The 13,173-nt window shown below is 29.6% G+C and overlaps 1 protein-coding gene across 1 annotated transcript; it reads right to left on the bottom strand.

Annotated features, from left to right (window-relative positions):
- Positions 1-354: 354 nt before the first annotated feature.
- On the bottom strand, positions 355-6,696 carry LOC113391094. The gene is made up of 6 exons (XM_026627063.1): positions 6,592-6,696; positions 6,299-6,449; positions 5,040-5,171; positions 4,915-4,962; positions 4,653-4,841; positions 355-449 (listed from the first exon to the last, which is right to left on the bottom strand). Exons 3-6 carry the CDS (start codon positions 5,161-5,163, stop codon positions 355-357), a joined length of 456 nt encoding a protein of 151 aa, XP_026482848.1. The 5' UTR covers positions 5,164-5,171; positions 6,299-6,449; positions 6,592-6,696.
- Positions 6,697-13,173: the final 6,477 nt, after the last annotated feature.

Genomic DNA, 13,173 nt, shown 5'->3' with positions numbered 1-13,173 from the left:
CGGGAGAAGTGGTAATTAGATTTTTGCAAAGGCAGGTCCAGCCGTTTCGGAGATATAGAACTAAATGTGCAAAAAATTGCAGATTTTGAGATAACTACGCATTCGATTTGAATTATTCAGAAAACTTTTTGCTTGTATTGACGAAACCAATATTTTTATAAAGAGCAGATTTTTTTTATTTCAAAATGTCAAAAAAAAAATTAATTTACAATTTTTTTGTACATTGAAAATAATTTGAATTTGAATTTGAATTCTAGCTAATTCTTAGAAATATCAGGCAAGATTCTTCAGATTCTTCATTAATTCAACTCGTCAATTGTCTTCAATGGCAATACGAGATTTTTCTTGTGCACCTCAATTGCTCGTCTTTGATGTGTCGTTAAAGACTGGCCCATTTTGAATGTAACGCACAATGACCGTCAGAGTGTCATTGATTGCATCAACACTCTCTATAATATTTGCATTCAACAATTATCATTAAATTAATTATGTGTATATATATATATATATATATATATACAGGGCCTGTCCTGCCTTGCATGCAATGCATGCAAAAAATGCGGGCGCACGCCTTAGGGGGCGCCAAAACGAGTTTCGAAAATTAAATTTATAATATATTATTTATAATTTTTTATATAAAATCTAGAATTATTTATATAAAACCTAGAATACTTAATAAATTATAATAAACAATCTAACTTAACTAGGAATACAAAGGTACAAAAAGCATATTGATTTTGCAATGTGATATCAGTAGACTCTACTAGAGACAATTAATCGATTAATAACTCTGCGAATTAGTAAATAACAGCTCTGTTTATTGCTTAATCTACTTATTCATTTTTTTTTGTTTGAAGTTACCGTGGAATCAAGAAAGAAATTATCTAGTTTTCAATCCCATAAGCGCAAACCTGCGAAATTTTAAATTAATTATTGGGCATTATTGACGAAAAATTGCGAGCTGATTTAGTTGATACGGAACTTGTTAAAAATATAAACAAATTATAATCGAGGAGTCAGAGCTTTGATGGCATGTTTATTCCGAGAAATTGTATTGTAACTTTTGCTTTTGTTGCAAATATTTCCTATCTGATGAATTTTGAATGTTGAAGATATGCGTGGTTAGGGTTATGGAAATGGTACAAATATGAAAAATGGAGGCAAAATTTACTTTGGAAAGGAAATCTTAAGGCTTTTTTTATACCTAGTGGTGTCCATACTCTGAATTTTTAACTAGGCAGAAATAATACATATCAAATATGATAAGTTTTTTTTTTCAATATAGTTTAAGAAATGTGTAATTTCTTTGCAGTTTTTACTGATTTTTGGACAATACTTCTAAAATACTTTAAAAATTTAACTTTAAAACAACAAACTGCTACTCTAAATATGATGGGACAGCAAGGATGAATACAATTCGGCTCTTACAATATCAATAAGGAGAAGTTTACGACGCAATTTTGGATATTGTAAATGATGAAAAATTAAATTCAATTAAAATTTAAAAAATCCAACATGTAATACGAGTGTTATGATTGAAAATGGAAAGCTAGTTTTTTTAGCTCTCTTGGCATGATTTGCTCAATAGAATATATCACATAATAAATAAGTAAAATGTTTTAAAACCCAAATATTATAATTGCACATACGTTAAAAATAATTGTAAATGTAAAAATATTTGATTATAATCAACCCGAGAATCGCCTCGATTTTCTAAATAAATTTAAAATGAATATATTTTATACGCTTTTAGATTATCTATATATATATAAATCTCGTGTCACGATGTTGGTTCGCGATGGACGCCCAAACTACTGGACCGATTTTAAATTTTATTGGCTCACCGTGTGCATGTATATCCAACTTAAGTTATAGGAAATTTTGAAAAGTAAATTTAAAATATAAATATATAATTTTTATAAATTTCTAAAAATTTTGACAGAAAATGACCAAAAAAAAAACAAAACACTAAAATGACAAATGTCAAAATTTAAGGAAATTTCGATATATAATTTTTGAAAAAAAAATTTGACATTTCAAAAAATAAAATTCAAAAACATGTACATATATAGAAATATCCAACATTTAAATCTAAATTTGATGAAATGCTAGATTCAAAATTACTGTTTATAGTTTTAAATCTAATTAAAAATCAATGCTTATAAATTTAAATAAAAGTTGACATTAAAAAAACGTGAATTGACATTTGACAATATTTATACAAATTATTAGATAAATAGATTTATAATTATATTTTGATTTGCTTACGAAATTAATTCGAATACCAAAACTTCCTCAAAACATCATAGATCACAATAAAAAAACGACATATTAAATTTAATATTAATAATAAACAAAATTTTGACAGTTCAGAAAAATTGAATTTTTAACGACTTCAATAAGAAACAAATACATTAATTATTCCAAGTTTTGTTATAGGCAATATTGTAGATACAAAACATTATTGAAAAATATATTATATCATATTATATTAAATTTCGACCAAGAAGGAAATATTTATTTAGTTTTATATTTTTTTATAAATTTCCATAAATTTTGACAAAAATTTACTAAAAAAAAAACAAAACACTAAAATGACAAATGTCAATATTTATGGAAACTTCGAGAAAAAACAATTTATGATTTCTGAAAAAAAAAATTGACAATTCTAAAAATATATTATTTAATACTTATTGAAAAAGGAACAGATATATTGTAATATATCCAACAGTTATATCCAAATTAGGTAAAATGCTATATTAAAAATAATAGAAATATATAATGTTTATAAATTTAAACAAAATTTTGACAGGTCAAAAGAATTAATATTTTTAACAAATTCAAATAAGAACAAATACATTAATTATTCCAACTTATATTACAAATCATATTTAAGATACAGAATAATAAAATTTATCAAATTTAAATAAATTTGGGCGGTTACGAATTTGAAACAAATGCCGAAAATGACGTTTGTTAATATTCTGGGAAATTTATGAATAAATTGATTTATGATTAAGATTTAATTTGCTTAAGTGAACTTCAATAAGATACAAATAAATTAATTATTCCAAGTTATGTTATAGGCAATATTGGCAATCAAATTATAGATATAAATTATATCATATTATATTAAATTTCGAACCAAAAAGGAAATATTTTGGCATTTAAAAATTTAGTGCATATTGGATATTTGAAATTGACATTCAATATTTTTAAATTAAATGCAAAAGTGAAAAATCTGATATTTATATAAAAATTATATATTTAGATAATGGTACTGCGATGATTCAGACTAAAATCTAATTTATTCATTGATTAAAAATATTTCACTATTTGACATAAATAAAATTAAAATAAACAAAGCACTATGATGCGTTCGAATTAATTATCAAAATGTAAAGAAATTCGTGTAATAAAAATGTAACATTATTATTAATATATCATGTATATTATAAGAACTTTTGCAATGCGGAAAAATATTTTTGATGGCAAAACAGCGTTTGCCGGGTCAGCTAGTATATATATATATATATATATATAAAGCGAGAGGTTTTTCTTCACATGGTGAAATAAAAGAAACCAAAGAAACCAATACCAAGAAACAATTTTATCATATATATATACATATACGAGGTGTGTTCAAAAAGTACCCGGAATTACTAATAATTAAATTTCGCGGGTCTGGAGTGTCTGATTGTCAAAATTTTTTTTTTATTGTGTTGGTATACATGCCCCTAAAGTATGATGAAATTTTCAGCTATATTCACTGTTTACTTTGTCTGTGGTAGTCGCTAAGGTTCGACGTGTTTTTCTGAGCTCGGCGATTTTTACAATGGAAGAATTGAAAAAGTCAAAGAATTTGTATTAAATTTTGCGTAAAAAATGAAATAAAGTGTTGCAAAGTGCAAAAATTCACCAGATATGGCTCCGTGTGACTTTTTCCTATTCCCAAAGTTGAAGAGACCCATGAAAGGACGGCGGTTTTCCTCGATTGAAGAAAATCGCCGAGAGTGCTCAAGGACATATCAAAAAGTGAATATCAAGGGTGCTTCGAAAATTGGAAAAAACGCTGGCATAAGTGTATTATATCTGGGGGGGACTACTTTGAAGGGGACCACATTAATGTAGACGAATAAATAAATATTTTTTTGAAAAAACGAAAATTCCGGGTACTTTTTGAACAGACCTCGTATATATATATATATATATATATTCAATAGATAAGTCCTGGATTTTTTCAATATATTGATTGTTTCTTTTCCGAACAGTAAATCCAATAATAAAAAACAATTTGTTTTTTGAAGATGTTTAATACGACGTTTCGGAACTAGGTACGTTCCATCATCAGGTTTATTCTGTAATAATTTATATATCCATATCACTAATATTTTTTTGTTAAAAACACTCGATTTTTTTGGAAGATATTTGTAGATGTTACGACTACACAAGACTTAAACACACTGATATATATATTTAATATTTTGTGTACTAAATTCAGAATAATTAAAAATTATTTTTTTGAAAATATGCAAGTATTTGTATAATTTTAATGATAAACAGTTAAAATTAATAGGGGGGGATAATATTATACAGGACCGGCCCTGTATATATATATATATATATATATATATATATATATATATACTAACCTTGCAATCTGGCTAGATCTTCCACTAGGGTACTTGCATTTAAGGTATTTTGCCTTTGAGTTCCCATACTTATGATGGGTTCTACCCTGGGCGATGAATTGTACTCCACTGGAATGCGGGTGATTTCTGCCTCCGGAGCGTAGGTGTATTCTATTTCTGTGTTATCAGAATTTACCTCTGAAGCCAAAACTGCTTTGCAAAATACAATTTAATACATAATAATTCGGAACATTTACACATAATTACTGCATTTTACATTTACCTCTGACTTTAGTACCTAAATTTGATTTGACTTCATATACAGCAACATCTACATAATAATAATTATATTATTATTTTTACATAATAGAATGTAATTTATGATTTAAAATTTTACTCCTTTATTACCTTCATCATCAGACGTACACGATGGCTCTGATGTGAGCACAACTTCCTTTCTCTTCCTCCTTCCACGGCCCAACTCTTCGTTCGAAGTATAGTCCTCGTCTCCTGCGTGCTTCCTCGCCGACATGTTAGAGTCTACAACAAATATTAAGATGAAGCAGCTCTCAAGACTTCGATGCTAAATTAAAATTCATTCCTCACTATAAAACGCCTTAAAAACTATTAATATATTAATAACTATTAATTTTTTTGAAAACATTTAATATTCTTCGAATATTTTATTACAGTATGGAAAGTTCTAGCAATTTGCCTTAAGGCACAATGCCATACAACACTAGTCAATTTTTAGAATTATATATATGTTGATTCATTCTCTTGTAAATGTGTTGGGACTTTCGCCAATATAAAAAGGATAACAAACATTACAAATCGGTTCACATTATTCAAATCGCTATAAAATATCTAATAATTTGATGTGCATATGTCCAATGAGCATTTTTGACTGCCAAATGGCATTTTTTTAACTTATTTTTATTGAGAGTCCACAACCGCTGAACCTACCTTTCCAAAACATTGAACAGTTCTTTGTTTATTCAAAAGAAGTAAAATGTTTTTTGTATTATACAAATTGGACGCTTCGTTCTCTCAAAAACTGTATCACCATTATTTATTCTTTTTACCCAGTATCTTCAAAACGGCTACACCTGCCTATGCCAAAACCTAATCAGTACATCTACTTATCAATACAAATCGATTTTTTTTCAAATTATTCAAATCCGTTGATCCGTGTTCCCGAATTCGTCGACAAAATTTTGTATCCGCACTCACACACACACACATACATACCATTTTTTTTAAAGTATGCCAAAATGTTCAGAAACCTTTGAAATGTAAAGATATATAAAAATTTTCATTTTCGATTTTTTTGCAATTACTATAACTTACCCTACAAGAAAGGTAATTATTAACACTAAATCTTTTAATCAGTATGATATAACCATTATCTAATTATATCTGGTGCTTTGACAATATAAACAAAGTGTACTAATTTAATAAAGTTCGGCAGCATCATAGTGGATCACAAGCTTCTATTTATCTATCATCTTTTTAGTATACCTTGCCTTCATTTTCGAGTCATAAAATAGTTTGATTCTAATCGAACCAGATAGATCTCCAGTGAAAGTGAAGCAAACAACTTAAAACTAAATCTAAACTAAAAACATAACATATTTCTCAAGCAAGTTTTTTTTATCTATTCTTACATTAAATTAACTGTAGCTAATTAGTCAATAATTAGTGAGTAGTCAATTTTGAACAATGTATGTCGCCAAGATAATTCCTTCCTCAAAATATATTTGACAGACTGTGAACTTGAGTCAACTATTTGTTCCAAACTGTTGGCTTATTGCAGAGCTGAAATATAAAAAGGTACATTCGTCTTTTTATTATACTCTGCGCCCTATTTTTAAAAATAAAAATTTACAACTCTTTCTGTTTGAAATAAATATAAGAAAAAGTTAATCACGTGAAATAACCCTAAAGTATTTTACACTACCTTTATGTTAATCAATCAATGTCACATGCACTGCACTTTAATACACACTAATAATTATACATTTATATCTATGCAATATATTTATTATAACATTTAATCAATCACTCTGTTGAATAATTAAATAAATGAAAACTAATATGTTCGTTCAGTAAATAATTTGTTTGACAGTTTGAAGAACTTCGTTAAACGAACTGAACATGGCGGCTTGGTGGCACACTAATGTCATTGTCGCCAACAGAAGAATATTTTTTATAAATTATTGACTTAAGGTGCATCCACACCTAACGAACGAACATGACGAACAAGAAATTACAAAGAAGAACAAACACGAACACGAACAAAGGCAAATCATTCCAAACAAACGCCTCAAAGCGGTGAGGCCTTGGATCTTTTTGTTCGAGGATGTACCGTGAAACGTCGGATTTATTATTTAAAGTGGCGGGAAAGAGAAAAATTATTTAAAGTCATCAAATTTACAAAATTTATCTGTAACAGCAATATCTTATAATAAACACAACATAAACTAATGTAGAACCGCACATTTTAACATCACAAATGAAAAATGTTTGTCTGCATTCGTGGTAGCGTCCACACTGCACATACGAGTTCAAACATGAACGAAGAATTCTCTTTGATGTACCGACAAGTTGCGGAACATTGCTCGCCATGTTTGTTTATGTTCGTTCGTGATCTTTGTGGCGCGTCCACACTATGCTGTTGCCGTTCGTTCTGGTACGTTTATTTATGTTCGTTCGTTAGGTGTGGATGCACCTTTAGAGGAACTTCGTTAAACGAACTGAACATGGCGGCGCACTAATGTCATTGTCAACAGAAGAATTTTTTTTATAGATTAATTATTGACGTTAAGGTGCGTCCACATCTAACGAACGAACATGACGAACAAAAAAATACAAAGAAGAACAAACACAAACACGAACAAAGGCAAATCATTCCAAACAAACGCCTCAAAGTAGTGAGACTTTGAATCTTTTTGTTCGAGGATGTACCGTGAAACGTCAGATTTATTACACAGGTCAACAAAGAAAATGGTGCAAACGATTTTAATGCTGTTTTTAAGTATATTTGGGACGCTGATTTCAAAAATGAGATTGTTTTTTTTCTATGAGCTTTAGTTTTCAAGATACGATATATATGATATATTTTACGATATTAGGTGCGCAACTAAGTTCTCGCTGTTTTTTCGATGAAAATGTAACTTTATTATAAAAACATGCATCAATTGAGTTCGATACAGTTCTCCAGTGATGGTTTCACTCGGTTTCAACAGCTCATAACAAATAACACCGACCTGGTCCCACCATATGTAGAGCATAACCTTCGCAGTGAATATTCGGCCAAACCGAGATTTTCTCGTCTTTGGAATGCTGTAATGTATTCATTTTTTATCACCTGTCACGATGTGATGAAGAACCTCTTCTTTTCTCGCCGCTGGAGCAGTTGTTTACAGGCGAAAAAACGACGCTCGAGGTCTCTTGGCTTCAACTCACAAGAAACCGAAGTTTCTTGCTTCTAAATCATCCCCGACGCATGCTATAGCTTGGAAATGGTTTGATGGGTAACTCCTAATTCTAAAGCAAGATCTTCTTGAGTTTGGCACGAATCCTCTTCGAACAAGGCCTTCAATTTAGCGTTTTTGAAGGTTTTGGCCTTCTTTCTCGAGGGTGGTCGTCAACATCAAAATCACCATTTTTGAAGCGACAAAACCCTTCACGGCATATTGTTTCGCTCAGAGCAACATTTCCGTAGGTCTCGATGCACTTGAGTTCCCGCTTTTTTTTTTGAATGGAAGACGAAAATCAACACTCCTAGCAAATAACGATTGTTTGGCATAAAATTGGACATATTCACTTAACCAGAAGTATATAATGCAAAAACGAAATCAATTATGTGTTGCAGCAGTTTGTTTACTTACTCTAAGCTTGCTTCAAGACGTTTTGGATTTGTCAAAATCGACCAACCCTTACTGATAGAGCCATATACTGACAAACAGCAAGAACTTAGTTGCGCACCTAATATAAGGAACGAAAGTACAAAAGAGTAATACAATTCCGAATGTTATTTTAATGAGATATGACTACTCGTACATACAAACTTACAAGACCCATTCGGCCTTAGTTGGGACATTAGTTGACACTGTGAAAAGTTCTTTTCCGTGACGACCTCGAATGGACCTGGTTTCGGCAACTTCTTTGTATCTCAAAAACTAGAGCTGATACAAAAAAAATGGTTTGCAGATTTGAAATCAGCGCAAAAAATACTATAAGAATCACCTCTAACATTTGAGGCACCAAAAAAAAACTTTTTTTTGTTGGCCTGTGTTATTTAAAGAGAAAAATTATTTAAAGTCATCAAATTTACAAAATTTGTCAACAACAGCAATATCTTATAATAAACACAACATAAACTAATGCAGGACTGCACATCTTAACATCAAAAAAGCAAAATGCTTGTCTACATTCGTCGTAAGGTGCGTCCACACCTAACGAACGAACACGAACGAACATAAATGAACGTACCAGAACAGCTTAACATGTATTACCCTAGAATTGTAAATTGTAAATTACAAATAAAAATATTAACTAGTGGTGTATGGCATCGTGCCTTAAGGCAAATTGCTGTAACTTCCCGTACTGTAACGAAATGTTCGAGGAATATCAAATGTTTTCAAATAGATTTTAAATATTGTAACATTTTCTAATATTTATAAGAATTATATCAACTAAATTGCAAAGTTAAAATTATTAACTTCTCATAGGGTAGTTATAGTAAGGAGCTGGTTGGGCTGGCTACCCAACCTACCCAAATTACCATCCGTAATTATCAGTAATTATAAATGAACAGGTTACACCAAAAGAAATTAAGAGACAAATTTCACTCTTAAATAACAAGAATTGTCCAGGAATAGATCAATTGCATGCTAAAATTTTGAATGAACTGCCAAGAAAAGGTATAATAATGCTGACTTATATATTCAATGAAGTGCGACGTTTGGGATATTGGCCAAAGGACCTAAAGAACTCTGAAGTAAAAATGTTACAAAAACAAGGTAAACCTAGTCATATGGTTAATTCATATTGACCAATTAGTCTTCAACCAGTTGTATCTAAACTATTGGGAAAAATATTACTAGTAAGAATCCAAGAAAATCTTACCGCGATACCAGATTATCAATTTGGTTTTAGACAATCTCACTCCACTATACTATAAAATGATATTTTTTCTTATCTTCACATTTCAAGGCCTTCTGAACATTTTGGTATACATCAAAATGTGTATGTGTGTATATATGTATGAATGTTCAATTTATATTGATTCTGATTAGTTTTTTGCTAAGGCTCAAAGATACGAAGCAAAAAGTGCAAATAAAAATCAGAACCTTATGCCCTGAATCTTTTCCTTATATCGTATTTTTGTAGATGGTAATCCGACTGTTGATCCTTTCATATTTGATTACTTCATTATTAGAAATTATCTACCAGGGCTGACTTATTAACTTCCCGAAGGAGCACATTGTTTGAAAATTTTGAGTTTTTTTTGCAAAGCAATGTTAACAAAATTTGCACTTATTATTAATATTTTATAAAGTATCTGGTAATTTGATGTGCGTATGTCCAATGATCATTTTTCACCACCAAGTGTTGTTTTTATAACCTTTTCCTGGATATTCATAATCGCTAAACCTGCCTTCCCAAAAATTTGATAATTCTTCATTTCGTCAATGTGAGTAAACTGTTTTTTGAATCATTCAAATCGGTCGCTCTGTTCTCTCAAAAACTGAATTTCCATTTTTATGCACTATTTGCACCGTATCTCCCTAACGGCTGGACCTGCTTTTGCCAAAAACTAATCAGCACATTTGCTTATCAATAGGAATTAAATGTTTTTTAGGATATTAATTGAAAGGCTATTGAATTTTCTTTCAGTGTGCAAAATTTTGTTTTATTTCATGTGGTAGAACATATTCAAAAGTAGAAAATGCATGAGCAAGTACACGCTCGCGCTCATATAGCATCCGTGTAAGTCGTCTCTCATTCGCAACGAATAGCAACAGCATTGCTCGCCGCGCGTCTTGATAAATTAAACATTTTTAATAAAACAGAAGATATATACATTTGTATTTTGAATAATTATATATTTATACTAGATGACCCCACAGACGTAGTTCTGTACCCATGTCTACAATTTTTTAATATAATGCAATATACTAATATTTACCGTTTACCTAAATATAATGATTATTGTTTTTTTAAATTACTCTTCACGCCAAAATGCATATACATTTATAATATGAGTGATGTTAAATGTAGAGCAACTTTAAATAAAATGATGAGTCGCAATTCCCAAACTAAATTTGAAATTGAAGTCTTTTAAACGGTATAGCATAACCATAACCATAGTATAACACTGGTACTTCATGTTGGATTAAATTAATTTAATTTTTATTAATTTAGGAAATCCAAAATTGCATTTTAAACTTCTCCTAATCGATATCGTGAGAGCCGAATTGTACGAGGTGTGTTCAAAAAGTACCCGGAATTACTAATAATTAAATTTCGCGGGTCTGGAGTGTCTGATTGTCAAAATTTTTTTTTTATTGTGTTGGTATACATGCCCCTAAAGTATGATGAAATTTTCAGCTATATTCACTGTTTACTTTGTCTGTGGTAGTCGCTAAGGTTCGACGTGTTTTTCTGAGCTCGGCGATTTTTACAATGGAAGAATTGAAAAGTCAAAGAATTTGTATTAAATTTTGCGTAAAAAATGAAATAAAGTGTTGCAAAAGTGCAAAAATTCACCAGATATGGCTCCGTGTGACTTTTTCCTATTCCCAAAGTTGAAGAGACCCATGAAAGGACGGCGGTTTTCCTCGATTGAAGAAAATCGCTGAGAGTGCTCAAGAACATATCAAAAAGTGAATATCAAGGGTGCTTCGAAAATTGGAAAAAACGCTGGCATAAGTGTATTATATCTGGGGGGGACTACTTTGAAGGGGACCACATTAATGTAGACGAATAAATAAATATTTTTTTGAAAAAACGAAAATTCCGGGTACTTTTGAACAGACCTCGTATGTATTCATCTTTATTTTCCCATCATTTGTTGTTATAAAGTAAATTTTTTACGAATTTTAAAAATATTGTGAAAAGATTAGTAAAAGATGCAAATAAATTATATATTGAAAAAAAAAATTATATTGAAAATTTAATATCCGAATCTTGTGTTGGCGCCCCTAAGGCCTGCACTCGTATTTTTCGCATGCATCGCATTAAAGGTAGGACAGGCTCTGATTAATACTTAATCTCATATTTTAAGTGAATTAATTTGTCATATTTGTTAATATGTATATCATTCAATCTGCCATACACATACTGTATTTTATACTATTTCAATTTCTGGCTTCCCAGTACTTTATAATCACATACATCCTAGAAAATTTCCTTAATAAACTTCAGAAAGATTTATCAAAATCCGAATAATCGTCAAGGAGAAGTATACAGTGAGTGCTCATAATTTAATATGAACTTTATATAATAGCAATAAAACTCAAATTGATTATACGTTTTAGTTAGAAAACGTTTGTATGTGAAATAAAAAAGGGCTGATTTTAGGGTTTTTCCGGCAATTATTCGATTTTTTCTCGACGTAAGAACCATCCTTGGACTTCAACAAACATTTTAAAAGAAGAATTGGCCAAATTGGTCCAGGCGTTATTGAGTTATGCGCTTACCAACACATTTTGCGATTCATTTTTATATATAAGATGTATATGTATAATAATAACTATATTTTTATATAATTAAATATATATTATATTTATATATTGCACAAGTATATTATATGATTTAATCATCAATAATAATTTATTAATTAATAACTTTCTTATGCTAAAAAAACAACAATTTATTACAATTTTATCAAAAAAAGTGATTTTATAAATTTTTGATAAAATCTTTTTTAGTGAAAAAGTGTTAGTGTATAATCAATCATACAGGTAATTAATACTGTTTTTTCAGTAAACTTTTCTTAAAACTTTGTAAAACTTTCTAATTTTTAACATTTTTAATATTTTGTAATATAATCCACTCATGAATTTTTATAATTTCATTTTGATTATATTGTCATATTTATGTACATTATTTTTTCCACAATTTTATCAATTTTATATAAAAAAACACAATCTTCTGCTTTTCTTAAACAAATTGTTTGCTTAGATTATATTTCTTGACAGATGTCCTGAAGCTGGAACGTACCTAGTTCCGCAACATCGACAGTAAATAAACAAAGAAATGGTTTTTTAAAAAACTTTGTTTTTTTTTACTTGGATTCTTTATTCGAAGCTCTAACAAATATTTACAAATCCAAGATTTTAACATCTAATATATGAATTTTTTTTCAATATTTCAATGAGTATTTTCATGTTCTTTTAATACCTGTTTCGACTTATATGTTTCACCGCACGTCTCACATTTGTAAGGGTCTTCTTTTAAATGAACAATTACATGTCGATTTAATTTATATTTTGTCACAAATATTTTATTACATGTCTCACATTTATAAAGA

This window comes from Ctenocephalides felis, unplaced genomic scaffold (genome assembly GCF_003426905.1).
Source record: "Ctenocephalides felis isolate EL2017-DRISC unplaced genomic scaffold, ASM342690v1 CF-g0.4_SCAFFOLD_00845, whole genome shotgun sequence".
Taxonomy (NCBI): domain Eukaryota; kingdom Metazoa; phylum Arthropoda; class Insecta; order Siphonaptera; family Pulicidae; genus Ctenocephalides; species Ctenocephalides felis.
The sequence above is the reverse complement of the archived record's forward strand: the minus strand, read 5'-3'. Positions and strand labels throughout refer to the sequence as shown.

Coding starts and splice junctions, on each gene's coding strand:
- LOC113391094 (XM_026627063.1), bottom strand. CDS start 5,163: ATGTCGGCGAGGAAGCACGCAGGAGACGAGGACTATACTTCGAACGAA. Junction 4,963..5,039: donor GTGTACGTCTGATGATGAAG/GTAATAAAGGAG, acceptor ATTATTATGTAG/ATGTTGCTGTATATGAAGTC. Junction 4,842..4,914: donor TTTAGGTACTAAAGTCAGAG/GTAAATGTAAAA, acceptor TTTGCAAAGCAG/TTTTGGCTTCAGAGGTAAAT.